This window comes from Prenolepis imparis, unplaced genomic scaffold (genome assembly GCF_030444845.1).
Source record: "Prenolepis imparis isolate NDT839.2.m4 unplaced genomic scaffold, iyPreImpa1.0 SCAF_3, whole genome shotgun sequence".
Taxonomy (NCBI): Eukaryota; Metazoa; Arthropoda; class Insecta; order Hymenoptera; family Formicidae; genus Prenolepis; species Prenolepis imparis.
Window position 1 is genome coordinate 21238378 of NW_028141161.1, and position 25932 is coordinate 21264309.

Genomic DNA, 25932 nt, shown 5'->3' on the forward strand with positions numbered 1-25932 from the left:
TGATGAGAAACTTTACCGTGTATTCTATATAAAAATCCACAGGAAGCATTTCAAAACACGCAGAAAAAGATTGTATCGAGAATACCAGAGACATTTTAGAGTCACGATTACAACTCTGTATATTTCCAATACTGTGTCATATTTAATTGTCACGGTTGCATGCGCTTCCGCGTAAAAATGAGTCAATCCTCGAGAAAAGAAAAAAAAACAAAGCTCTCCGCAATGTTGCATGCGTGATCGAGTATAATCCAGATTCCAGATCATGCGATGCCAAACGGGAACATCCCGACTTCTTCGTGTTATTAATTATGACGAATCTCGCGTGCAAACAATCAGATATCGCGACTTGCACGAAGACGTTTTTCAATTTGAGTAAATATATTTAAATTGATTTAGATAGGAGTAAATTATTCTAACAGTAGAATTAGATTTAACGTCTAATTTATTCCCACGTGGTTTGCTAATCAATTATCTCCATAAATAATTAATTGCAAAGATTTAGCAAAAGCGAGATTACGAGTTTCTTATTGAATTTAATTTCTACAGTCGACTTTCAAGAATAATTGCTTTCGATCGAACGCTTGCAGAATTGAGAAAATCCTGCATTTTTTTTTTTTTTTTTTTTTTATTTTCATTAACTGTGCACGTGTCTGCAAGATAAGACGATTCTCTTTGTTGATTTTTATTCTTACAGTTGACTTTTTAATTATAATTTATCTCTAATAACAGAGTATGTCTAATATCTAATATCTAACAACCAAAGCAATTTTCGCACGTTTAAAGTAATTAATGCTAAGAATTCTCATCAATTATGTACGAGATATCATCTCGATAAATTCGCTGTTGCGACGATCCTAAATGAAAACGACCGCACTCCTAAATAAAATTATCCTACACAGAGGGGATTCTCATTTTTTTTATGAAATAAAAAATTTGCCAAACTAACTTTGAATTTTGTTTTCACTGTAATTAGGACGACTCGAACGATCCCGTCTGAGTTCTTTCACGGCTGAATGTGATCCAGGATCCATGTGGTATACGCAGCGACCCTGCTGTAGATGGCTGGTGTCCTGGAGGCGCCGCAAGCCTTCGCGCCGAAGGAGACGATGCCGATCAAATAATATCTAGGAGGCCCGTCATGGCTCAGCACCTTCATTAGGGGTCCACCGCTGTCACCGCCGCAAGAGTCCTCGCCTATGATGCCGCCTACGCACATCTGTTCCTGCTCCGACATCTCGGCGAAGTTGCTTATTGCTGATTGCAAGCACCTGTCCATTTCGACGACCGGCAACTTGAGCGTCTGCAGGATCGTGCTGGGCTGCGGGTCATCTACAAAATTTAACGAAATTCAAACAAATTTTAAGTGAAAGCAAGTACGGGACCCAATCGATTTAAATGAATTCAAGAAATCAAATGGTTCTCAAAAAATATTTCAGTTTACTTTGAACCTTCTTCAATGGCTAAAAAAAAGAGAAAAAAAGAGACTGCATTTATATAGGAATATATTTTTATACTTAAAGTGATGCAGATAGAGAAATATTAAATAGGTTAGTATTAATTTAGATTTAGCGAAAGTGTCTTACTGATATCGTATATCCCCCAACCGGCGACTTCCGCCGTTTCGCCGACAAAGTTCTTCACCAGAAGTTCACCGTACAGCATACATATCGGCATCACGAATTCTGTGTTTAGAGAGATTGCAACAAATAGATTATTTATTTTTAATAAGAGACTTATTTTTGGCTGTTTTTTAAGCTAAGCTTATTTTTGAAAATAAAGGAAAATAATCTGGTCTATATCCCTCGGATGAACAACACGCGGCAATTTTTCTTTTTTTGTACGACTTGTAAATCAAACATTTCCTAATAGAATACATTGGATTTTGTAAATGGCATAATTTTTCAAAATTATATTTTCAAATATTTAAAAATGTGCCACCAGGCAAAATCACAATTTTTGTGTTATACTTAAGAAGAAGTCGATCAAATTTAATTCAAGAAATATAATACTTATTTCATTAAATTAATATTTAAAGAATTAAGTAGAAAGTCTAATTTTTCTCAGAAAAAAATTTTGAAAGACGAAATTTATTATCAATTAATCAGTCATCTATTATTTAACGTTAATTATCGATTAATCATCGATTAATCATCGATTAATTAACATTGATTTATTTATATATTCACCATTGTTAGTCGCCGGGTGATCCAATCGTATTAAAGCTATATCATTCTTGAATGCCGGCTTATTATAATCTTTGTGGGTGATGATCAATTTCGGCGAGAAATCTTGCACCGGCTCCGCGCAATATTCGCGTTCGCAGTCGATGTCAGTCAGGGTGTTGTGCTCGCCCAGACGGACTCCACCGACTTTAAAACTTAGAGAGATGTGTATATGTATGTGTGCTTTACATGCATATATAAAAATTATAATAAATTAATAAATTATCCAATTATAAAAATAAAATATAAATTAAAATATAAATTTTTTTCTACTAAAAATTCACAAGAGTATCTGAAGCTTCGCTATAGTTCGCGAGTTAAAATCTTTTAACGACGAAATGAAAAGATCTATGCGTGACTTTTGATCTATATACGATCGAAGAACCGTCTTTTAATCAATTTAATACTTTTCTTCTTTTTAAGTACAAATATATATTGTTTACATTTACTTTTCAGGCAGATTCACCACGCAGTGAGCTGCGGTGACCACGTATAGCTTATTGATCAAGGTGCCGCCGCATCTGTAGCTCAACGCGTCGTGGTCACCAGGTGTGCCGTATCCTATTCTCGCGATCCAAGGATACGCGCCTAGGCTGGCATTTTTACCACCGATAATGCGATCGCTGTTGGAACTGCCGCATCTTTTGTGCTCCAGCAACGACCAGCTGAGATGTTTCGTCACATCGACTACGCGGATCATTAAATTCATTATAGTATCGCGCTTTTATAATGGAAATTATTAATAAAATTTGGTTCAGAGAAGTTTACTTATTCCGCGGAAGATTGTTATAAATTCTATATTTATTTAAAATAAAATTTTATTTAGAATATTTCTGGAAAATTTTTGCGTTTATACAACTCATAAATATTTTATCAGTTCTTTGCAGATTCTGCTTTTGTAGAACGTGCTACAAATTATATTTGAAGAAAGAGTTGCAGTTGCTACCTTTATTTTAATTAATTTATTTTTGTATAATGTACGATGTTTGGCACATTTCTTGCAATATAATATATTTATTTATTAATTTATTGAGTTTTATTTATAAGAAACTTACTGGAAAATGCTATGAAAATACCGTAGAAAAGCATAAGGTACCATAGTAAATATCGCATTCTGTCTGAAAGCTGGAAACAATAAGCAATTTTACTTCACATATAAAATTATAAACAAAAAAATATAAATATCTGAATTGATTTACATGGCTGTTAATTCTTATGTTAATTTATGTCATTTTATCAATATTTGGCATTTCGAAATTACCTATTCTTACCGAGAATCACAGCGGCACAAAAAGCTATGTACACCAGAATCCTCGTCTGACAAGTGTTACGCTCTATAACTTCGTGCAGTAGCTATCGTTTAATTCACTTTAATCTCCTCTACGCCTGTACAACCTTATCTCTACCGTAACAAAATGTGCATTACGGCTTTGCCGATAGATCTTTATAATTGACTGCTAGTCTGGCTTATGATATAAACTCGATACATTGAATTGGCAAATTTTTTTCGCGAAATTACACGAATTAAATGAATTATATCTTATATATTTCCATGAAAAAGTACGTCAAATCTTTTTTCAATTTTTTATTATAATATATATATTAAAGTTATATATTATTGAATTTAATATATTTAATATATTATCTAATTAATTTTTCTTACATAGTTTTAAAGGTAAATAAAATGTGAACGTCTATCACGTGCGAATTTGCTGTCAAATGTCAACGTGGGATTCTGTTAAGCAAATCACAAGATGCTAAGGAACAGTGATCGGAATCTAATAAAATGGCTTTCGTAGGTAAAACTTCCGCATCTTCGCCATCCTTGAATTTAAACAGAAATCATACGAAATTTAAAAATTATGACGACACGTCAATCGCTGAAAGGGTAAATATTGCTTCAAATGAAATATAAAATCATAAAGTAAACTGATGTAAAAAAAAAATGCGATTTGACAATTTCGTCGACATTCCAGGCCAAGTTTTGCAAAACTTGCTGTAAACCTTGTCATGGTATTTGCCCGCGAATTCTAGCAAGATGTAAGCACTGTAAGTTATATTTTAATATCTATATATAAATATTATTTTTTTCTTAAAAAAAAATATTACAAAGTGTCTAATTTAGAGGTTTCTTTTCTCTAATTTTTGAAAGTATTCTTATATTTTGTTTTATATCTTTATATTTATTTTATATTTACTTTTATCAATTTACCTTTATGATTAAAAATTTTGACAGGTTACATTATTTTGACTTGACTGACAATGGGATTTATAAGTAATTCTTAGTAAATATTACAGATAAAGCACAGTTACAGATATGGCGAAGGTATGGAAAAAGCGATAATTTTGTGCTTATTGGTGCAAAGTATATCATGGAATTCTATCGATGGACAAATGAGAATGATTTCTTAAGATCGATCGTCGCATCAGCGATTTTATTCGCAATCGGAATAAAACTCACTGGAGAAATGAATGCTTGGAATTTATCACAGATTATTAGTCGATAGAACCGCGAAGTCTTCGAAGAAATTAAAGTATCTTAAAAATTTATTTAATATAATTTATCTTCGTCATAAAAAAAAACAGAATTCCTTGATCTCCTATATTTATGAATCTATATTATATATACATATATTCGAAATCCTCTATTGAATCTGCCACATTTCTGGTAATAGAGTGGCTCGTCACAAAAAATGGATCCCAGTTTGATGGAATATAATAATGCTGTGAAACAATTATCTCAAACCTAGAAAAGACATAAATAATATAATTAAAAATATAATAATAAAATATAAAAAATGATTTTGTTTTATCTTTTTTAATTATTTCTTTTAAGTTAATATTTATTCTATTACATACTTTTATTTCTAAACAGCAGCTTCTTTCCTAGAATCACCTTGGTCTTCAGGACTGTCTGTAGACTCGACAGTACATTTTGCGTCCACTGATTCATTACTCAAGACTTTATCATTGATCTCATTATCAGTCGATGACTCGGAATGTTCACTTCCTATTTTCTTGGTGCTTTCACTGATTTTTGCAGCATCGTCACTAGAATTTCCACTGTCAGTCAACAGTGTTTGTTGCTCTGTTTTGCTTTTTTTGGTGGTCGATGTATCATTCCTGTCACTGCCATCATTGTCACTGTCATCTTCTGAAGTATCCTCAAATTCATCGGAATCAATCTCGAAATCTAATATAGTCTTGCGCTTATTTGGTTGATCATCTTTTTCCAATTTCCTCTTAACCCCTGACATGGTAGCAGCCTTAAAACCTTCTTCGACTGCGTCTTCGACTTTCTCGGGTAACTCCGCTCTTTCCTGTTCGTAACGCTGATCTCTGAACTCGTGTCTAGGTTCAGCGCACAGTTTCTCAAGCTTCTTCTTTTTGCGCTCTGCTGCCTCATCGTGTCTCTTGGTCTGTTTCTCGATCCAAGCCTTCAACCTCTTCTCCTCGTTTATGTCGCGTAATCTGCGACCGCTCAGATCCCTGCAAGCCTCGCGATTCGTGGTCTTCTCTATCTGCGCACCTATCGCCCGTAACATGGAACCGAAACCACCTTTGCCACCCAATAATCTTGGAACGACAGTTGCGTAGCCACTGGAGCAAATATCATCCTTCTGCATAAGTCGGCCATTATATTCGATGTAATACTGATCACACGAAAGCCCCTAAAAATAATAACAACAATTGATTATGTGTGATATTCCATAAATATATAAATAAATTAATATATTATGATTGTCACATAATGACTAACAATAAGTTTTGAATAAACAAACTATGAAAATGTCGACAAAATATCAAGTATCAATTATATAGATTAAAGTATCTGTTAAGCTCGTATCGGTTTGTGAAAGAAAATGAAGAAGAATTTTTAGGAAACGATAAAGAGAGATTCGAAGAAAGTTTGAGGTTAACTCTACAACTTACCGTCTCTTCTTCGACTAGTTGAGACAATTCACGTACTGTTATAGGTGTGTCGCTTTTAAAAACGTATTTTACGGATGCCCCTGCGATTTTTACGTTTAACATTTTCGCTTGAAGCGTATAAAATTTGCTTTTTGTAGAGAATCTATCCCTCAAATCTAAACTGCACTTCTGCACTTGTTTACGGATTTGTTTTAGGATGCAGCACCACGAGATTAAAAATTAGGGCGATATTGATTGGCTGCTGTTGCAAAATATTTCTTCAAAAATCAATTGATGTACATCCAAAAAGTTCATCGTACAACAAATACACCATTTGCAAAATTTACACTGCGTTCAACATGTCCAACATGTCCAATAGAAGAGCTTGTATATTCTAGTGATTTTAACTAGTAAACTTTGGGATCTACACACAAACGAAAATTTTCTATAAGATTTTAAACATCGTGAATTTATATCTTTCTTTTTTTTGTTTTAATTATAATCGGAGTATTTTTTTATATTTTGTTATACTGTGTGATATCAAAATTTTGTGAATGGAGTGATATAACAGACAGTTCATCACATTTTATTAGCGATATATGTCACTATACGAATAACACTTTTATATACACGACCGAATTAATTGTCTTCACTACAATTTATATTAATGAACCAATTAATTTAACCACCGTTATCTATTTGGCACGCGCGCTCCAAAAACATATGAATCTAAAATTGAACATGAGTCTAAAATTAAACTGTGTGTTTTTACAGATATTTTAAAATCTTTGTCATTTCAGCGGCATATTATATTGCAATTTGTCGTAAAATTCGAACGAAAATAAAATCATATACATCTGCACAAGTATCAAGTATAATTTAGATTTAGATTTAAAAAGAAGTTCAGTGTTCTTTTTTGCGGAAAACTATATAACCACACACAAATCTTGTGAACACCATTCCATCTATACATTTATTTTCTTTCTCTCGACTCGATAAAATCACTGTTTAGTCGCGCACGATTTTTTTCTCTAATTTATACTATGAATATGTATAAAATATATTCACGTACGCATATAGATGACACACCACTGTGACACACATATTCTTGATAAGAAAACAATTTTTCGAAACATCTTTAGAAAGACAGAAAGAGAGAAATCTTCTCTCTCTCGTCGCCGCGCTGCGTTGTAGGGGACGGTGGAAGGGATACTGCGCTGCGTCGCGCCGCTGCGCGTGGCGCGTGAGCAGCTGCCCCCCACTACCGTCCCCCACTCCCGCTCCCCCACTCCCGCTCCCCCACTGCCGCGCCTGCCGCCAGCGCCGCGCGCCGTTCCCCCCACTACCCCCACTCCGCGCACTGAATTCCGACGACGTGACGTAGCGCCACAAAGTCGATTCAAAGTCGAACGCGCCGCGCACGTCGACGCGCGCTCTCTCTCTCTCGCTACGATAATACGCATTGTACGAAAAATTCTTTAATTGAAGCAGTATTGCGCGGTGACATTAAACGCATTAAAGCATGCGAAACGCAATTATAAAATAGAACGTGTATACTTTGATCAAAGCAATATTAGGACTCGTAATATTATAATTATTGAATGTATATTGACGATCCTATTTCTTTATTACATTTCGTTCCAAAGAATACATCAATAGATGTACGTATATAATACATCTTTGCCAAATAAATAATCAATATCAATATCATAAACTTTGCGCATACATCATTTCTTTCCGCGATTCTTCCAATTATTTATCGAAATTTATATGCGCGCGTGTGTGTAATACGCTTTGAAATAGAGAGAGATATTTTGTGCGCACATATATAATTAGTGTTATATTGAAGTGAAAAATAGTAAAATGACAATTGTGAAATATTGGATGCAGAATCCGGTTCGAGCTTATTTGCGGAATCCGTCACAAGGTATATACTTTTATTTGTTATTTTATATCATTATATTTTACTTTTTACAATCAATGTTTAATAAAAATGATACGATATTTAGAACTTTTTTAAAATTGTGAAGTTTATTTTTATAACATTTATTTTTTTCTAAAGATTACACACGTGCTTTAAGATATTAACAAATTTATAATACAATTTTTATTTTTTCAAAATACAAATTTATGACAATTTAGAAATACCTTCAAATCGTGAATTTAAAATATATTTCTATTATTCTTGAATAGAAACAGAATGATTTAATTACTTTCTATCCTAATATTGAATTATAATAATAATTAACCTAAGTAACCTAACGTCGACAGGTTATGTTGGAAACATATAACTCAATTTTCTTCTTAATAAAATCTATTTTTGTAGCAAAGTAGTTTTGAGAAATAACTACAAGTTAAGAGTATAGTTTCATCATATATGTTTATCTGCACGATAAATTTTTGTACATCAAGTAACATGTTTAATTTAGATGCAGATAACAACAATCAGTAATCAATCTTTATTTTTCATTACAGATGTTTCCAATCGATAAATGACTGTGACTTCCAGAAGATATTTCCTACTTCCCGAGATTATGAATGCAATCATGTAGAATTTAGAGGCAGACAAGAAGATGACGCCACATTTTACAGCTTTAACTTCAGTAAAAGCGATGTCTGATTGTCCTTTTGTTAGTCCTGGTACCATGCGCGATTCTGAATCTGCTGATGCCATTGGACATGTGCGAGGAAGTTATATTGTAGAATGGCATAGCCAAGCTGGAGCATTTACGTGCCAAGTTAGTTGACCGCCAGGAGGAAATAAATCTATTATCGCATCAACTGCTACAGCTGATTGAGAGCAATCACATCCTGTCAGACCTGCAGCTACTCATTAATAATGACACCTCTAATGTCACCAGCATCAAATTGCCATCAATTTACAACTCTCTGCCACATTTTCTCAACGATCCGAATAGCCTGTGTCCAGCATTTGTATAGAGCAAGGATAGATTAGGCGTGAGCATGGTTTTAGGGGTATCACGGTGAAGTACAAAGTTCAGTCCTATCTTATGGGGCAACTTTGAAAAATCTGCTAGACTACATGAACACCAAGGAAACACTCTAATCTCTAATCATCGTTTTAGTAGCTGAAGTGAGTGAAATCGTTGATTATGAAACAATCTATTAATTCTATTAGCATTTTATGAGCCGTTGAATTAATAAATTAATAATAAATTAACAATTAATTTATTAACTGGCTCTTATTTTTTTATGTCTATACTTACACTATTTTTATCAAGACTGCAGACCTTTGTCGATAATAAATGATCCAATAACCAGTCAACGGGCTTGTCACCATTTAATAAATTAACAAACAGTATATATGTAAATTTTCTTTGCAGACAGACTATGTGATGTATGTTGTGAACCAAATTGAAGTCCAGTAAGTTTGTACAATTGGATTTATAATTTTCATCTTGTTTACCTTACTTTTTTCAAAATCTGAAAAAATTTGACATTTTTTTTTATATAATGGCTTTACTCGCTTCTCTTTTTAGATTTCCAAACGAGTGTGAAGCTGGTGTGATTGATGTTATCGCCATCATTTGTCCTTTTATCAGGATTTGTCCAAGTTGCGCGATACTCTTGGCGACGATTACCAACGTGTCGTGTGGCGATTCAAACAGAATCTAGATTTCGTCTTCCTCATATCCTACACTCAGACTAAGGGGTTTTATGTGCAACTGGAAGATGATATTTTGACCAAGAAGAACTTTATAACTATGAAAACCTTTGCATTGCAGAAGATCGGCACAAAGGAGAACATTATAAAATACATTTTTAATTATTTAGCTAATTTTTGGTCAAAAAGAATCTCAGTCATCAATAAGAAGTTGACTTTAGATTTTAATTTGAAAATTTCTATTATCACATACAAAATCAAGATTCCAAATAATAGAATTAAGCAAAATGTCTCGAAAATGATATCAGTATTCCACAATTAAAATATACTAACAATAAGTTCAAAAATCTATTCGGAAAGACTTATTCCTTGTCTTGATTAATCAATCAAATGTTCCTCTCGCCTGCATTTTACAGTATTACTTTTTTTTCTTAAAATATGCAATAATTTGCATAATAGAAAAACACGAAAATTTTAAGAAATATATATTACTTAAATATGAAATTCTTTATACGTTAAATACATTCACACAATCCTAACAAATGTTCAGATCAAACTAATATTTCGCGCGTCTTTCGTTGAAACTCTTACAGCTGTTTATTTTTTCCTTAAAAATAATCATTATAAAAGAACACTTGGGAGATAGGATTAAGTATTATGCAAACTGGCTTCGTGACTATCTCTGGAAGGATCAGATATCCCTCAAGCTATGTACAGCACGTATAGGAACATTATCATACAATATTTCTCTGCCGCCGAGAAATAATTCTAGACCGAGGAAGAATCTTGTACCGTCCCTCCCCGCCTCAGTCTCCTTGCGAGATCGGGGAACCGCGATCGCGCTTCGAGGATGCCTTTCCTTTGCCCTTGGATTTGGTTTCTCGCTTCCGGCTGATCGACGAGGTCGACGTGGTCGAGGCTGAATCGGCCGGGCTAGAGTGACTCGAACCCTCCCGGTCCCATCTCGTCAACGTGTCTCGTAGATTCTGGCCATCACTCTCTTCGTACGTGTCAACGTCGACATGGAGATTGTCCTGGTTGTTGCTACTACCGGCGGAGTCCAGATTGGCGCGTACTTCCTTGCGTTGATCGTCAGTGTGCTGTGGGCATCGCACCGACCTGGTGCACAATTTCTTCGTGTGTTCAGACACAACGCCGCAGATCTGCGTGAGCAACGCTCGCTTGTCCACGAGGGACATGTTCTCGTAATTCGACGGCGAGTTCTCGTTGCTGCTGTGGATGCTACTGCTGCCGCTGACAATGGCTGTGGTCTCGCCGTTCCTCTGCGACGAGCCGCTACCGCCGGCGCCGCTGCTTCCCTGCTGCTTCTGCTGCTTGCCCGAACGCTTGCTCACGCCGTTGCGATCCTTGCGCGGACGTTTGCGTTTGTTGCTGCTGTCGTTGGTCAGACTCCAGTCCACGTCGTCATCGTTGTCGCTCAACACACCTCCGTAATTGTTCAATTCTTTGGAGTTGTTGGCTATACGAAGCGACGCGATACGCGAACTGTTCCTGCCCATACCTATACATTTTGCTAGATGATTAGCGAAGATGCACGCGGCTACACTGCGCTCGCAATTCGGACAGTTACATTCCTGAGATTTCTTCACTGGGTGTTGACCGAATACATCTAGACCGGGCGAATCTAAAACGAAAATATTTGCAATATTGTAACATATTGTAACATGTGTAAACATCGGATTATTTTCAATAATATTAATAGTTTCGCTACTGATCTTGTAAAAAAAGATACACATAATAATAATAATAAATGTCCGCATCATTATTGTGCAGCTAGTGAGAAAATAATGTTAGTATTTTGATATGAATAATAATTCAAATAAAAAATAATTAATATTTCAAACAATACAAGACAAATATTTGCAGATATTTATATTATGCAAAATATCTCTATAAGACTACATAAAACATCTTTAAAAAATCATACAAAATTTTTCCTCTATAAAAAGAGTTATAGATTTCTAATTATTTTAATTAATACAATTGAACGAAATGTTCTTTAAATTGTTAAAGTAACACACAATTGTTCAAGAGATCAAGTTTAAATAAACAAATGTAAATAAAAGTTAGTCATATGTTTACATACCAACAATGGCATAGGATTCGTCCTCGGGGATGCCCTCCTCGACGTCGGAACTGCCAGTCTTGGTGGTACGATGCACGTCGAAAACGAAACCCATCAGAACTTCATCTAATAAATCTTCATAAATCTCCTTTGTGGCTGTGTCGACACTTTCTGATTTGCTCATAAATTCCAGGAAACGCCTATTTAACTCTTGAATTCTTTCCTCAGTAACAGACATTCTGGTTTTAAAAACAAGTCAGTCACTCGTCTCTATGAGATTTATTAGACTTCAGATGGATTAACACCTAAAGCAGTCGGGTGATAGGACATTGACCGAGCAGCGTTCCAAGTTTCTGACAGTTCCTGGGCATCTAAGAATTAGAAATATCTTTTAGAAATGAATGATGACAGAAAACAGGGGAAAAAATGTCTTTGCAGATAAACAATCGTCAATGTTTTAGTTAAATTTTTTACATATATAAAACATGTCAACATACTAATAAATATAGAATTTTATTTTTTCTAATATCGTATACTAATATTTAGAAATCTTCCCCGAGGAAGAAGAGTAATCAGAGAATTATATAAAAGAAAGTCAGACAATAAAATCAAGGGATTTCAAAGCAGTATAAACCACGAAAATAAAACACAACGAAAGAAGATACATTTTCGGAGCACTCAACTATATTTAGCTTTTAAAATTAAATTTATCCGAGTTGTGTACTGCTTGCAATTCTTGAACATTATTAAGATATTTTCGGGACACCTTGTATATGACGGAGCCTGTATAACCTAGAAGAGAATAGCGGATCGATAAATAGGATTATTTGGCGAAACGTTGTTCGGTGCAAAGCGATGGAATAATCGGATATCCTTGGACGAGTACATCCCTTCGGTTTTCGCGTGGGAGAAAAAGAAAAAAGTGTCATTTGAATACCTGACACCGCTCTCCGTTACGGGTTGTTTACGGGTGACAGCTGCGCGATGACATGCGCGTCACGTCCCGACGTGCTCCTTCTCGCGTCAACGACATCGAAGGGCTCGAAGGGCTCGACTGAAGCAAAGGACGGGTTTTCGAAGGAGGATACCTTCCTCCGTTTCTCCTCTCGCGCCTGCAATTCTATAAATCGGCGGAGAAACAATGACAGCTCGATCAATGACAGCTACTATACACGCATTCGCGTGCATTCACGTGCATTCACGTGCATTCAAGTCAATCCCTGCAGATGCACCCAAGTGCAGCGAGTGCACTTCCGTTCCCTTCTCGCTGCGAGAACTTGTCACATTTTCAAGAAAGCGCGATCAATTGATATTAGTTACGCTATAATTATACGATTATCATTGATCATTATTGCGAAACGTGTTTCCTGGGCCCGAAACGGCGCGGCTGACATATGTATCTTTTTGCTCTTTGAGGAGAGAAGAAAGAGATAGGAGAAAAGTGTAGAAAGCGTAATTAAAAAGAAGACCTAAGGCGCACACGTGATTTTACACGGAGAGACGTCAGCTGATTCTACGGTCCATCGCCGCCGCAGGCGACGCGAAAGAGGTGCAGGGGAAGGAGCGTCAAATTTGCGGCCAAAATGCCTTCGTTTCAGCTTAAGATTCAACGAAAAAATAAAATAAAAAGAAAGAAATGGCAAAATAATTCCCATCAATTTAGATCTGCAACAATCGCTCTTCTTTTACAATACGATTACAATTTATGCATACCAAGTACGATTACACCCGTTATAATGTACCGTTATTATGAATGAGAGAAAGTTTTTTTTTAATGCACTTCTCCAGATTTTTTCTATATTTTCCAAATAAAACAAACAACGGCCGAATTTAGGAAAGCGGAAAAAAAAGCAGAAAAAATATAGAATAATATGAAAGATAGAAAAATAAAAGTTTCGGTCAGCGAGCGTCCTGATTGGCTGCCTACACCTTCGTGCTTGTTGCGTCATCCAATGGCGAGTGGGAAGGACGGATAGGAAGAAATTGTTACTTGTTGCGCATCGTGACTCGTTCGTGTCGAGCTCGTCGTCGTCGGGCTCGTCTGACCGAGCTCGTCATCGAGGAGGATCGTCAGTGACGACGCGAGGCGCCGCCGAGAAGGAGAGAGACAGAGAGAGGAGGAGAAAGCGTCCGCGTGGAAGACGACGACGCGCGCCCCTTGACATAGGCCATTTTGCGCGGCGTCGGGATTGATGAAAGGGCCTGTTCCTTCAGGGGCACAGATAGGAGCAGATGCGGATGCGCTGGCTGTTGCGGCTCTAACGCAGGTACAATGTTTATATATATATCTCTCTCTCTCGCGCCGAGAGATTCCGTAATCAGTTCTTTCTTCATCCCCCTTGGATCCTCGGAAAGCGAGCCCCAAATCTAGATCGAATGTCCGCAGGTCTCTGTAATCCGGAACGGAAGCGACCGAGGTAGTCGGTGACGACGGTGACCGAAATCGGAAAGTCGGTGAACGTGCGAAAGTTGGCTCGAGGAGGGATCTCTCTCGCGATCGCGAATAAGGAAAGAACGTAATTCCCTGAAATCGCATGCGACATAACGATAAATAAAAACGAAGATGGAGAAGATTGGTGAGTGCAGTTGCAGGTTCATGATTTACTCCTTGCGCAACATATGATAGTGTTGTGCATTCTTAATCAAGTCGTCTCTCAAGTGTGAAGACTGTTACGCGCGATAGATTGCAAAATTCCTTCTCCTCGAGTTGTCTGTTGGATGCACAAATATGAAACAATTACGCAAAGCATAGCTTCTCATGTGTAATTTATATGAACAATACTTGTTGTATATGTTTATTTTGAAATTAAATCTAATAGATGTAATTTGATTTAAATTTCATTTACAAATTATGCATGATATTTAGAACAAATGGAAATCAGTCATAGAATAGCATAAAAGTATAATTTTATGTTGCACAAGATATAAAAGTATATTATAAACTAAAATAATAGCTTTATATAATTTATATCTATTTCTTGCAGAGATTGTGAAAATAGAAGAGTGTCCTAATGAGGTACTGATTGATGCTGCAACTACAGAGATCTTATTTGGTAATTGACTATTTAAAAATAATATTTAATATTAATATATAAAATAACTTTTATTATATATTATTTCTTTACACAGATACAGATGCCTCAGATATACAGATACAGGATGTGCCTATATTAGTAGATTGTAGACCACACACTGACGTAAAAGGTAATCTAATTTGTGTATACGAGTATACAGGATGTCTCTCAGAAACACTTTTAATTGCATACTCTTTAACATTACTTTCTCCAACCAAATCTTTCTCTAAATAAATCATATTTTACTTAAATATGTTTTATTGAGACATTCTGTATATATATTTGAATATATTCACATAACTAGTACATGCGAACAATACACAATGTATAGTTTCTATCCTTTAGCTTATCAACATTTTTGTTCTCTTGTTTTTATTTCATTATTTATTTTTATTTCATTTTGTTTGTTTTGTTAACAGTTATTTCAGAAAATGGTCAGATTATATCAATTATAACTGATTATGAGTGTGTGACATGTCACCGTGTTTTTCAATCTGAAGATGTAAGTCACAGTTTTATTCTTTTTAACTCGTTTTACACATATGTCATTTTCTTGTTTTGTTCTTATTAATTTTTCTCTTTTTTTTATTACTTTGACAGATGTTGAAGGAGCATTTAGATATGTGCAGAGAGGAAGATGACTCGACCAATATCATGGAGTTCAATAATGTGGATTATGATTCGGAAGAAGAGGAAGAGGATGAGGATGATCCATCATCCATGGATGATCCATTAAATGAAGGTATGTGATAGTTGTGTATCGAACAATGTTTGCTTTCACATTACAAACACACATTACTTATAATCTATACTTTTAGATTCAGATTCCAAGAGCCAAAAGAATAACAATGAAAAACCTGTAATCAAGCCTGTACCAGAAACGCAATGCCACTGCTGTGCGGAAGATTTGAAGACAGCGCATAGTGGCGGAGAATTCAAATGTCCCCATTGCAACCTCAGTTTCAAGAAGAAGGCGTCTCTGGAGAGGCATGATATAGTCATACACTGGAAGTGCGATTCGTGCACGTGCAACGAATGCGGTTCATCTTTCCGTGATAAAAAAGCATTGAACAAACATCGTTATACTACGCATGGAGATCGCAAAATTTTCAAGTACAATTATTTTCTTCATTATTGGTTATTACTGTCAACTACAAAATAATCGAACGCTCTATATATCGATTTAAATATCTTTTTTTTGTAATTATATTAAAAATAATTTTTATTATTTGACACGACTAGATGTATCATCTTTATTACTTGACAGTGTTAATTGTAGAAAATTGCAATGTCCTGTTATTATCTATATCATATCTATTTTTATCTCAGTTACTTTTTATAATTTTATACTTTTAAATAATATTTTAGATGTGAGCCTTGCGATACTTATTTCTCCCGAGGTTACCATTTAAATCGGCACATTTTGCAGTCTGGTTGTCACGGCAATATACTCAATACATTCAGTTGCCAAGTAAGTGTATAACTTTCGCTGACAAATTTTAAGAAATGTCAAAGATTCTTAAGAGGTAATACAAGTGAATAATTTTATTGCAGGTTTGCAAGAAAGTTTTCACGCGCAAGGATAATTTGCGGGAACACTTGCGTACTCATGCGGGAACACCTCAGAGGCAAAAGAAACCATGTCAATATTGTCCAAAAGAGTTCTTTACGAGCCAACAGTTATTGGTACATGAACGCATGCACACAGGAGAGCGACCAGTTACATGCGATTTATGTCCGAAAACATTCCTGTCGTCGCTGGCCCTGAAAAAGCATCGTCGTGTGCATACCGGAGAGAAGCCATTCGAATGTAAATATGTAAGTGTTAATTTTATTTCACAATTTCTCATCAAATTGATGTGTTTATGAATATTTCTAAGAATTTTTAATATTACGTATTCTCTCGAACGATAAGTAATATAGGAGTAAATATAGAAATAATAATATAGAAATAATAAAATTTCGTTACATTTGCAATGCAAGCTAGCATTATGGATGGAAAGATATTGCCGTAAGTTTTCACCAAACTGACAATAATTAAGGATAATTTCAATGCACGAGAAACGCGTTTACATACAATCAACTCTCGGTAATATATTTTTTATGCGAGTATAAACGTAAAAATTCGTGTTTTTAGTGTCACAGAAAGTTTGCCGCTCGCGAGACATTGAACCGTCATCAACGGACTCATACGGGCGAAAAGCCGCACGTGTGCCAGTATTGCGGTAAATCATTTATACAGGCAGCTCAATTAAGAGCGCACGTATTCCACCATACTGGAGAGAATGGTTTCCATTGCGACGTATGCGGCAAGGCGTTCAACCGGAAAGCACGTTTAAATATTCACAAGAAATTCGTGCACGAAGGTGCTATCCCATTTTCATGTAAAGAGTGCGATAAAGGCTTCACGCGAAAGGAGGACTTGGTGAAACATGCGCTGTTGCACACTGGCATCAAACGTAAGAGATTGAATGATATATTTTATATAAAAGAAAATATATATATATATATTTATTTATTTATAGAAATAGATTTATACTGCATCTCTGTTTATTGTCTCTATCTTTATAATTTGCATTGTATTTCTTATGTAGTAAAAATGAAAAACTTGAAAAAATTTTAATCGCATTACACATATCTCTCTATAATATATTTTATTTCATTTAATTATATTTATAATATATTATGTATCTATTATATATATATATATATATATATATATATATATATAATATATATAGAATATATTATATATATTACATATTTATAATATATTTTATTTCATTTAATTATATTTGTTATGAATTTTTTTGTGTTTCAGCATTCAAGTGCGACAAATGTCCGAAAGCCTTCTCGGCAAAGTCGTCGTTACAGGCTCATCTCAACACTCACAGACGCGAACCGCCCCAGTCGTGCGTCGAATGCAATAGAGTATTCATCCGGCAAGATTGTCTGATGCGACACATTCGGGCGAAACACCGAGAATTATTGGAGGATGTGATGAACGAGGTCGAGAGGAAGCATTTACAGACACAGTTGTACAATATTGCCTCGATCGCCGCGGCCAAAACGAAAAACGGAGAATCCAGAAGGCTTTCCACTGACGAGTTGTTGAAAGCCATCATAGATCTCTTGAGGATACTTATTGATGAGGAAACATTACAGGTATATAATCTTTCTTAATTCGATTTAAACTTTACTATTATTATCTTCTCTCTAATTTAGTTACGAAATAAATTATTTCTTCATTGATACTTTAATAATGATATTAATTAATATTGGCAGCTATTTGGTTGGCCAGAGGCTCCGATACAAGATATTCTGGAAGCCGTGATCAGAAGATGTGGGCACGAGCCGATAACGTCAGAATCCAACATAATGTTCACCGAGAGGTTGCGACAAAATGTTAAGCTTCTGTTTACTGTCGTCATCGACACAGTAAATGATGACACTGTGAAAAATCTTTTGACGACGAAGACAGTGGACGATGTCATTCTTCACGTTTTAGAGATATCTAATCGGATACAGGATTAGGAAAAAAAGTATGTTTTTATATAAAAAATGCTCATATTCTCTTTTTTTAAATTCCGTATTTTTTAAGATCTTCCCAAAACGCACAAGATTTTTTGGGGAAAAAAATTAATTTTATGTAGATAAATCAATGAGTAATAAAATTGGAAACGGGTTTTTTTTTTTTTTTTTTTTTTAAATCAATGTCCAACTAATGAAATATGCTAGCATTATATTACATCCCATAATTTAATGCAAGCTTTATTAATGATTTACCAAATATTTTGAAATTTTTTTGAATTAGTTAAAATATACATATATACATATATACATTATTTGATACTATAGATATTGCTTTTTTTGATAATATTGTTATTATCGTTATATACTTATTAAAATATAAATATTTCATTTGTTTTTTTTTATATTGCAACTTTATGAGTATATTTTTATAATGACGATATCTTATTGTGTGTTAATTTATATAGACAATAATACAACTATATAGACAATAATTAAAGGATGCGTTTGGGGAGCTTGTTGTTGTGCTATAGATGCCTAATAAAGCGCTCGCGAATGGGAGCTCCATGGCATTAGCGCAGTGCCAGGGTGCCTTCTAATTTAAATAAATTTAATCTAATTTAAATTATAATAATATTAATAATAAATATATTAATAATTATTATTATTTATATATATTATTTATATTATTAATATTTTTTTAAATTAGAAAAGTTCTGTGAATGCTAAGTGACGCTGCTGAACACTGTTGGTTTATAAGTATCGAGATTTATTAAAATAATATTAATATAATTAATAATATTACAAACGGTAATACTATTACACACAATCTCAAATAAAATAGCATTATGACAACACACTCCACTAGTAACGTCACGATTGTATTTAGTAGCACTGTCAGCTAGCTGAATCAGCTAGCTCGAAGTCTTTGCGCTGGATAGAGTTAATAACACACTCCGCAAACGCACCCCAAATATGCGGTATTGCACTTATGTATGTATACTTGAGTTTTATGTGAGACCACAATTTTTATTTTAATCTATAAAGAGAATCTGTGAGAAATTTTCTTAATCAAACTTGTCCGAACGTATGAGAGAGAAGAGAGCTAAGCGTGTATATTATATACATAAAAACAGATATATACATATATACATATATTTTAAACGCTATATATAATAAAAATCTATATTAGATATATCTTTTTCTAAGTAAATAAAGAATATATAAATATATTATGTATATACACGATTCGATTTAAATCATATTTTTTGTTTTACCCGCGTATTTTCCCGCCTCGCATCTCCATGGTTACCGTTCGAATTACGTCGGCGGCTTCCGCGATATTCGCGGCCAACTTCCGGTTGTCAGTGCAGCGGGCTGCGCTTTGGCGTACGGGAGTCATCGTCGACCCTCTATCACTTTCGTCGAGGATTACTGGAAACGAGAGGCTATCGAGGATTCTCTACGCGTTCCCGCTAATTCTCACGCTTCGGATTTCATTTCCGGCGGTGAGTACGCGTTTATATTTTCAGTATATATGTGTATTATCATTCCGTGTTTTTTTTTTATGACGAACGTTATTGCAATCGCGATGCAGCGCACGTTGCGTGTCGATACGAGGTCGTATCGATTTTCTGCCCTTCCGACACACTTGTGTCGTACGTGCGATTCTGAATTCGGAGTATGTTATGGTAGAAAATAACAATGTAAGAGCGGCCGCGTCTTCGTTAGGAATTCTAGAACGAAAATTTTATTCCGCGCATCATTTCGGGAATGTGAGACTCGTCACTTTGAAGTCATATTTTTCCATTCTGATAGACACGTAAGAAAGTAAATATAGTGTGCAAGGTTAGATTTCTTGTAAGAATAAGGTGAAAGACATGCGCATGCGCATATAATAAATGTTACGGTATTGCAAAACTGTGAAGGAATATTGAAAAATAATATAAGAATAATAAAGTTAAACGAACGATTGCTATTTCTGTAGAGGCAACTGCAAATTAAAAAGGTATGCTTTAATTCACATTATTCAAATTGAATAATTGAAAGTAATTAATTTATGAAAAGCTATTTTTTCAATGCATCATACTTTTCACATGATAAAATAATTGTGCAAAAATAATGCTGTCTTGAATAAGGTATATATTTTTAATGCTGTAATATAAATCAATATAAATTTATTTTTTATGTATATATATATTTATATACATACATACAAGACACATATATGTATAAATGTATTTTATATATATATTATTGTTCTCTCTCTTCTGAACCAAAAAAATCTAAACACACGCGCGCAATTCGATTGCAAATGCAAAAAGTGTGAGAAAGTTCGAGTTGGAAGAAAATTCGCATTCGAAACGCCCCGTTTCCCGCGCGCAGCAGCAGCTTCCCCTTCCCCTGCCGTGCGCGCGCACCGGCGTCTCATTGGTCCGCGTCATTGACGGCGGAAGTCACGTGACGCCGCGGAGCAGCCTCGCTCGCGCCGCACTTCACTGCGCTCATTCGCGGTCCGGACGACTGACGCGATGGCTGGTGTTTGTGAATTGTGATCGTGCGGTAGCTTTCCTTCCACCCACTGTTCGCACGTACATACGTGGTGTCATCGCGGTGTCAGTGACAGGCGGTTGCCTCCAGCGCTCGCCGCCGGCGAATACAGACCTCCTCGTCCGCTTATCGATCCGTCCTCAAGGTTAGTGAGTGCAACCCAGCTTCGGCGCGGAGCGCCGGCGATTAACGACACGTTTCTCTCGAGAGCGCGCGCTTTCCATATGTGTATAAGTTCATTCGGTTATATATATAGAGCGTGATATATACACCACTTTTCTATGCGCACGATTATCCGTGTTTTGCTGGCCAGGAGATTCCGGGAGATTCCGATTTCAATGGGACGTATGAGAAAGATCGATAATGTAAAGAATACAAAAATAAAGGTTAAACGTGTTTTTGAACGTTACTGTGCTCGGAGTAATAATACGGTACAAATGAAAAAGATTGTCAAGGTTTGAATCGTTCGAAATCTTACTGTGTAATCCGAGAAGGAAAAAAACTCCCGTGAGAGTTTTTTTAGAGATCTGTGAAGAGGGATTTAAAGATTATAAATATAAATACGTAATATGTATGTAACTATAAGTCACTATATTATTCTTTTGAAAGACTTTAATGAGTTTGAAATTTATGTTTCTTTTTTTTTACGAGAGTTTAATATAGAAAGTCCATCCTTTTTACCGTTGTTTTTAAATTTTTAGATTAATTAGGACTTAACTTCATATAATGTCTTAAAATGTAATCCATCTGAACCTTGTCGCGATATTAAAACTAAAAATATCATTTACATTTTACATAGCTCAAGTCTTTCAAAACCTTTCATTTTTCAAAAATTAATATACTCGTCATTAATTTTCTCAACATATTTCCGTTCGCGGATAGAATCGATTTTAGATTCATCGAAGAATCTGTCATTGCAAAACAATTCAGAAATATTGGGATATCCTGTACGTGCGGCAGACATACCGCTCGATTTTCCGATTGGAATTTCCGATCGAGATATCGGAATTAGATTCGATCCCGCTTAACCGAGTAATTATTATAAATGTTTAAATGATTAATTAATTTTACATACGTAATGAAATAAATAATGTTCTAGAAGAAAATTATTTTTTTAAATATTTGATTTATAAAAGTTTTGTGTGTATTCCAAGATATATAACTTTACATTGGCGACCGATTAACAGGGACCGATTAAAAAAAAAAAAAAATTAAAAAGAAAATATTCAGATTTATACCTTTTTTAATATTCTAACTTTATAACGTTTTCTCTATAATAATATCGCAATATTCATTCTCAGTTATATTTAAAATTTATCTTTAGATTGTTTATTGTGGAATAAATAAAGACTGATTATATTTTTAGCATTGTATTTTGAACAAAATATAATGTCAAAGAATTAAAGATAAATTCGGAATAATTTTTAAATAATGTTTAATTATACATATAGTTTGATTTTTTCAAAGTTCGTTTCTTTTATAAATTATTAAGTTTGCTATTTTTGTTCGCAAATCTTTCGAAAGTTTTGTTATTTAACATTATAATATTTTTTTCTTTTTAATTATCGAAAAGAAAATCATAATATGCAACGTGTTAATGCGATTCAACGTTAAGTTTGACATTTGTCACGTGTTCTGGCTTTTCATTCAATTTTTCTGACTTTTTATGCACTTTTATGATCAGCTGGAAGGATTAATTAACTCGAAAATAAAGGATGAATATTGTTCGAATTGTGACGTATCTTATCGAGTTTTTATAAGTAAATATATATATGTATATAGATAATTATAGATATATTTTTTTTCATATAGGTGTAATTTGAATTAATCTAGTTATCTTCACCGTTGATAAAATTTATCACAGTTTTGCAAAATTAAATTATCTTATTCTTATCTTAATTATGTGCAGCATATTTGTATAAGCGCGGCTGTTTATACAGTCTTCTTTTTAAGTTAAAAAATCTGGGGAAGCGAGTTAAATAAGTGCATAATTAAACGATAAAGATAAAGTGCATGATTAAAGATAATTCGTAATCTCTTTATTTGTATGCAAAACAATTCGAGAATTATTATATATATATATATGAAGCACTCTTGGTAAATTAGATTTATTTTTTGTATACGTGGCCCGAAAGATTGTATGAAGATTAAGATATTTACATTGAATTTCCCCGATATATACTAAATTAATTTTCTCAAATATTTATAAATATTTATAAATATTTTTAACATTTTCTTCTACAAGAAATACTTTTATGTATTATTTTTTTGCTGTGTTTTTCTTAAACGCGCGCGTGAGATGAGCGTGAAAAATCGGAGAAAGTATATCTTTGGTGACGCGTTTAAAAGATTTGTACATGCCGAATGTTATTGTATCATATCTGAAAACACGATTGTGCGGTTGCTTTATTTTTTCCGATATTTGTGTGGCGCGTGTCTCTCTCGTACTCTGGTATGATGTAAATGTGAGTGATTCACGTGCACATGAATGGATATAAAAATATTGATTTTCCCATCTGTGTCCCTGTATTTATAGCGATGCTCCCGTCTGTATCACGGCATCGAAGAAAGTTATGCAACACTTTCGACGTATCACTATACGCACACACAAGAACCACCAGAGCTATTGTGTAGCCGAGCGCGACTGAGGGGCATAAATTGCGAGACAGGATGCACCGCGAATATAATTATTGTAATAATTTCATTCCGAGTTTTCCTTAGGTAAATTCGTTTTTGCATTTTCTTCTCGCCGTTATCCTCGACACGGTTTTTTTATTTATTTTTATTGCGCAATAATAAACATTTCGCGTTTATTGTTGAAGAGAGATCGCGTTTCATAATTAAATATTAAACGATATATTGAAAATAAAGTAATAGCGCGATATGCAATAAATTACGTTTCATAGATATCAAAGGACAATTAATGATATGGCTCTAGCTTGCCTTATTTTGCGCCGAATTTGATTCCATCATATTTGGTAACACGTCGAGCGATGTAGTCTAGAGTTAGAATGGCATAAACCGTGCGGAACAGCGTGTAATTCTTTTATGCTCCGATTATATCAGCTGCACGTGACAAAATACACGTTGCTGCTGTCATCACAATTTCGTCTTTAGTAATATTGCGCAATAGAAAAGAGGGATGTATATGCGATAGGTAATGCGCAGGCATGCATTGGAAACTTTCATCGCTCGTCAACTGATGTAGAAAAGATTAGAAGTGTCCTATATAGCGATCGCATCACGCAGGCATTTTTTCTTGCAAAGAACGCGTTTTATATACTTTTATAATACTTGGTGAGCGCTTCGAGAAAGCAAAGTTGCGTGTTCTTTTTCCGTTATCGTTGCTTACATTCGCATGACGAATCCGTGTTGCAGTTATAAACGCCACTGTTGCAACGCGAATCTGTTTTAAGAAAAAATTTATATACATATATTTTTTTAGTGTAATATATGTCGTATGTTATGTAAAAACTTATATATAATTTTAATTTGATATTAACGCCATTTTTCTTAAAATATTAATAGAATAAAATAATGGCTTTTTGCAACGGGGATATGCATAGCGACTTCACGACACACCATATTTTTCTTCATTTTCTATGTTGACCCTGTTTTTTTTTATTTCTTTTTTCCACGTGAGAAATTTAAAAAATAAAGTCACAAATGGAATCTTTTTCCTTCTTTTTCGTTTTATCGCGAATTATTTATTTATTTATTTATTTATTAATATTTAGCGAAGCTCTCTCTTCTCTCTCGAGTAGTAACGAGCTGCGAGATATAATGCAAGAGTGAAGGAGAGAAAGAGAGAGAGAGAGAGAGAGAGAGAGTGAGTCAGATGACTGCATCGTAGCACGCTGCGGCACGATCGACCGCGCACACGTGTCATTTAGCGCATCCTACACCACTCCACTTCTCTTATTTTGCAAGCACCCAGACGAAGATATCGTGGGCGATTATATTACATTACATGACTAACATCATCGTCATTCGTGACGCCACGACTTAATTACGCGCCAATTATTACGCGTAACCCTTACGAAGAGTCGTCTTATCGAAAACTGTAGGGACGTAAAATGATAGGAGAAACCATTTTTTTTTCTTCCGAATTATATTTAAATATCCTCATTTGTTACGACCGCGCGTTTGTTTGTTATTACTTATTACCGTAATTTATGCCAACCTGGAGGTGAAATGTTGTGGGGAAAATAATTGTGTAGTAAAAGATTAGTTTTTTATTCTCCTTTATTTTTCTCCATAGTTGGAGTAATTTGCAAATTTTAGATCATTTGAAAAAAAATAATGAAACAAAATTGTTGAAAGAATTTTAATGAGAATAGAAAGATCTTTTAAAAGTCGGAGAAATCTTTAAAAATATCAATCACAGAAAAAACGAATTAAAGAATTCGCGAAAGATATACAAAAAAATAATTTTCTGGATACTTGAAGAAAAATAAAGGAGCAATAAAATACTCGGACATTTGCCAGCAAGATTTCAAAATAAATATACGTCCAAAATTAGCAAGCTTTACGAATACCACTTTTTAATTTTTATGAGAGAGAGAGAGAGAGAGAGAGAGAGAGAGAGAGAGAGAGAGAGAGAGAGAGAGAGAGAGAGAGAGAGAGAATGGCCTCTTAAATAATTAATTGAAAATAATTAATTATTTTGAAATTATTACACTGAGAGAATTTTCTCTTATTGTTAGAGTTTATCCTGAAAATCATGATAATTCTGGGAGGACTATATGGTATGGAAAGAGTTTTATTAAAATTTCTCTGATTAATATTTATCACAATAAAAATAATAGTATCTATCACAATAAAATATATAACATGTTTAATTAATTTTACTAAACTGCATAGTAAAATTAATCAAACATTTTATATTTTATCGTGATAGATATTATTATTTTTATTGTGATAAATATTAAT

The 25932-nt window shown here is 34.5% G+C and overlaps 5 protein-coding genes and 1 pseudogene across 16 annotated transcripts in view; 3 read left to right on the top strand and 3 right to left on the bottom strand.

Annotated features, from left to right (window-relative positions):
- Positions 1-605: 605 nt before the first annotated feature.
- LOC145934155 (CLIP domain-containing serine protease HP8-like) lies at positions 606-4609 on the bottom strand. Of its 2 annotated transcripts, XM_083034489.1 has the most exons (7): positions 3886-4609; positions 3494-3624; positions 3278-3347; positions 2672-2909; positions 2187-2377; positions 1584-1682; positions 606-1329 (listed from the first exon to the last, which is right to left on the bottom strand). In XM_083034489.1, the coding sequence occupies exons 3-7, from the start codon at positions 3333-3335 to the stop codon at positions 1004-1006; spliced, it is 912 nt and encodes a 303-aa protein (XP_082890615.1). In that variant the 5' UTR covers positions 3336-3347; positions 3494-3624; positions 3886-4609; the 3' UTR covers positions 606-1003. The 2 variants fall into 2 exon arrangements, with proteins under 2 accessions (XP_082890615.1, XP_082890614.1); XM_083034488.1 differs by having other exon boundaries at positions 3484-4609.
- Positions 4610-4761: 152 nt separating this feature from the next.
- On the bottom strand, positions 4762-7354 carry LOC145934157 (splicing regulator SDE2). The gene is made up of 4 exons (XM_083034491.1): positions 7207-7354; positions 6156-6558; positions 5082-5893; positions 4762-4968 (listed from the first exon to the last, which is right to left on the bottom strand). The coding sequence occupies exons 2-3, from the start codon at positions 6255-6257 to the stop codon at positions 5090-5092; spliced, it is 906 nt and encodes a 301-aa protein (XP_082890617.1). The 5' UTR covers positions 6258-6558; positions 7207-7354; the 3' UTR covers positions 4762-4968; positions 5082-5089.
- A 643-nt stretch (positions 7355-7997) lies between these two features.
- On the top strand, positions 7998-10195 carry LOC145934354 (alpha-1,3-mannosyl-glycoprotein 4-beta-N-acetylglucosaminyltransferase A-like; annotated as a pseudogene). Its single transcript, XR_014425017.1, has 4 exons — positions 7998-8030; positions 8687-9228; positions 9479-9519; positions 9635-10195. The product of XR_014425017.1 is annotated as an alpha-1,3-mannosyl-glycoprotein 4-beta-N-acetylglucosaminyltransferase A-like (transcript).
- A 7-nt stretch (positions 10196-10202) lies between these two features.
- Positions 10203-13261, bottom strand: Sgf11 (SAGA associated factor 11kDa). Of its 2 annotated transcripts, none has more exons than XM_083034482.1 (3): positions 12783-13261; positions 11867-12216; positions 10203-11404 (listed from the first exon to the last, which is right to left on the bottom strand). In XM_083034482.1, the coding sequence occupies exons 2-3, from the start codon at positions 12081-12083 to the stop codon at positions 10566-10568; spliced, it is 1056 nt and encodes a 351-aa protein (XP_082890608.1). In that variant the 5' UTR covers positions 12084-12216; positions 12783-13261; the 3' UTR covers positions 10203-10565. The 2 variants fall into 2 exon arrangements, with proteins under 2 accessions (XP_082890608.1, XP_082890609.1); XM_083034483.1 differs by lacking the exon at positions 12783-13261 and adding an exon at positions 12612-12757.
- Positions 13262-13783: 522 nt separating this feature from the next.
- On the top strand, positions 13784-19698 carry LOC145934144 (uncharacterized). 4 transcript variants are annotated; one of them, XM_083034469.1, is made up of 13 exons: positions 13784-14112; positions 14232-14421; positions 14830-14898; positions 14975-15049; positions 15339-15421; positions 15520-15661; positions 15738-16032; positions 16288-16390; positions 16474-16737; positions 17057-17378; positions 17741-18084; positions 18205-18461; positions 18521-19698. In XM_083034469.1, exons 2-12 carry the CDS (start codon positions 14409-14411, stop codon positions 18451-18453), a joined length of 1959 nt encoding a protein of 652 aa, XP_082890595.1. In that variant the 5' UTR covers positions 13784-14112; positions 14232-14408; the 3' UTR covers positions 18454-18461; positions 18521-19698. The 4 variants fall into 4 exon arrangements, with proteins under 4 accessions (XP_082890595.1, XP_082890594.1, XP_082890593.1 ...); XM_083034468.1 differs by having other exon boundaries at positions 14217-14421; positions 18205-19698; XM_083034467.1 differs by having other exon boundaries at positions 18205-19698.
- Positions 19699-19801: 103 nt separating this feature from the next.
- The window catches only part of Snap25 (Synaptosomal-associated protein 25kDa), a 46576-nt gene continuing 40445 nt past the window's right edge, over positions 19802-25932 (top strand). For 4 of the 6 annotated variants that reach the window (XM_083034501.1, XM_083034494.1, XM_083034498.1 and 1 more), the window contains exon 1: positions 19803-19958. The gene's annotated coding sequence lies outside the window, so the exon portion shown is untranslated. Of the gene's footprint in view, positions 19959-20937; positions 21146-25932 lie in introns of those variants that run through there. The other 2 variants (XM_083034500.1, XM_083034495.1) reach the window with 2 other exon arrangements.

Coding starts and splice junctions, on each gene's coding strand:
- LOC145934155 (XM_083034489.1), bottom strand. CDS start 3,335: ATGCGATATTTACTATGGTACCTTATGCTTTTCTACGGTATTTTCATA. Junction 1,683..2,186: donor TCACCCGGCGACTAACAATG/GTGAATATATAA, acceptor CTCTAAACACAG/AATTCGTGATGCCGATATGT. Junction 1,330..1,583: donor TTGGGGGATATACGATATCA/GTAAGACACTTT, acceptor TAAATTTTGTAG/ATGACCCGCAGCCCAGCACG.
- LOC145934157 (XM_083034491.1), bottom strand. CDS start 6,257: ATGTTAAACGTAAAAATCGCAGGGGCATCCGTAAAATACGTTTTTAAA. Junction 5,894..6,155: donor AACTAGTCGAAGAAGAGACG/GTAAGTTGTAGA, acceptor TATTATTTTTAG/GGGCTTTCGTGTGATCAGTA.
- Sgf11 (XM_083034482.1), bottom strand. CDS start 12,083: ATGTCTGTTACTGAGGAAAGAATTCAAGAGTTAAATAGGCGTTTCCTG. Junction 11,405..11,866: donor CGAATCCTATGCCATTGTTG/GTATGTAAACAT, acceptor TTTTCGTTTTAG/ATTCGCCCGGTCTAGATGTA.
- LOC145934144 (XM_083034468.1), top strand. Junction 15,662..15,737: donor GGATGATCCATTAAATGAAG/GTATGTGATAGT, acceptor CTATACTTTTAG/ATTCAGATTCCAAGAGCCAA. Junction 18,085..18,204: donor TTGATGAGGAAACATTACAG/GTATATAATCTT, acceptor TAATATTGGCAG/CTATTTGGTTGGCCAGAGGC.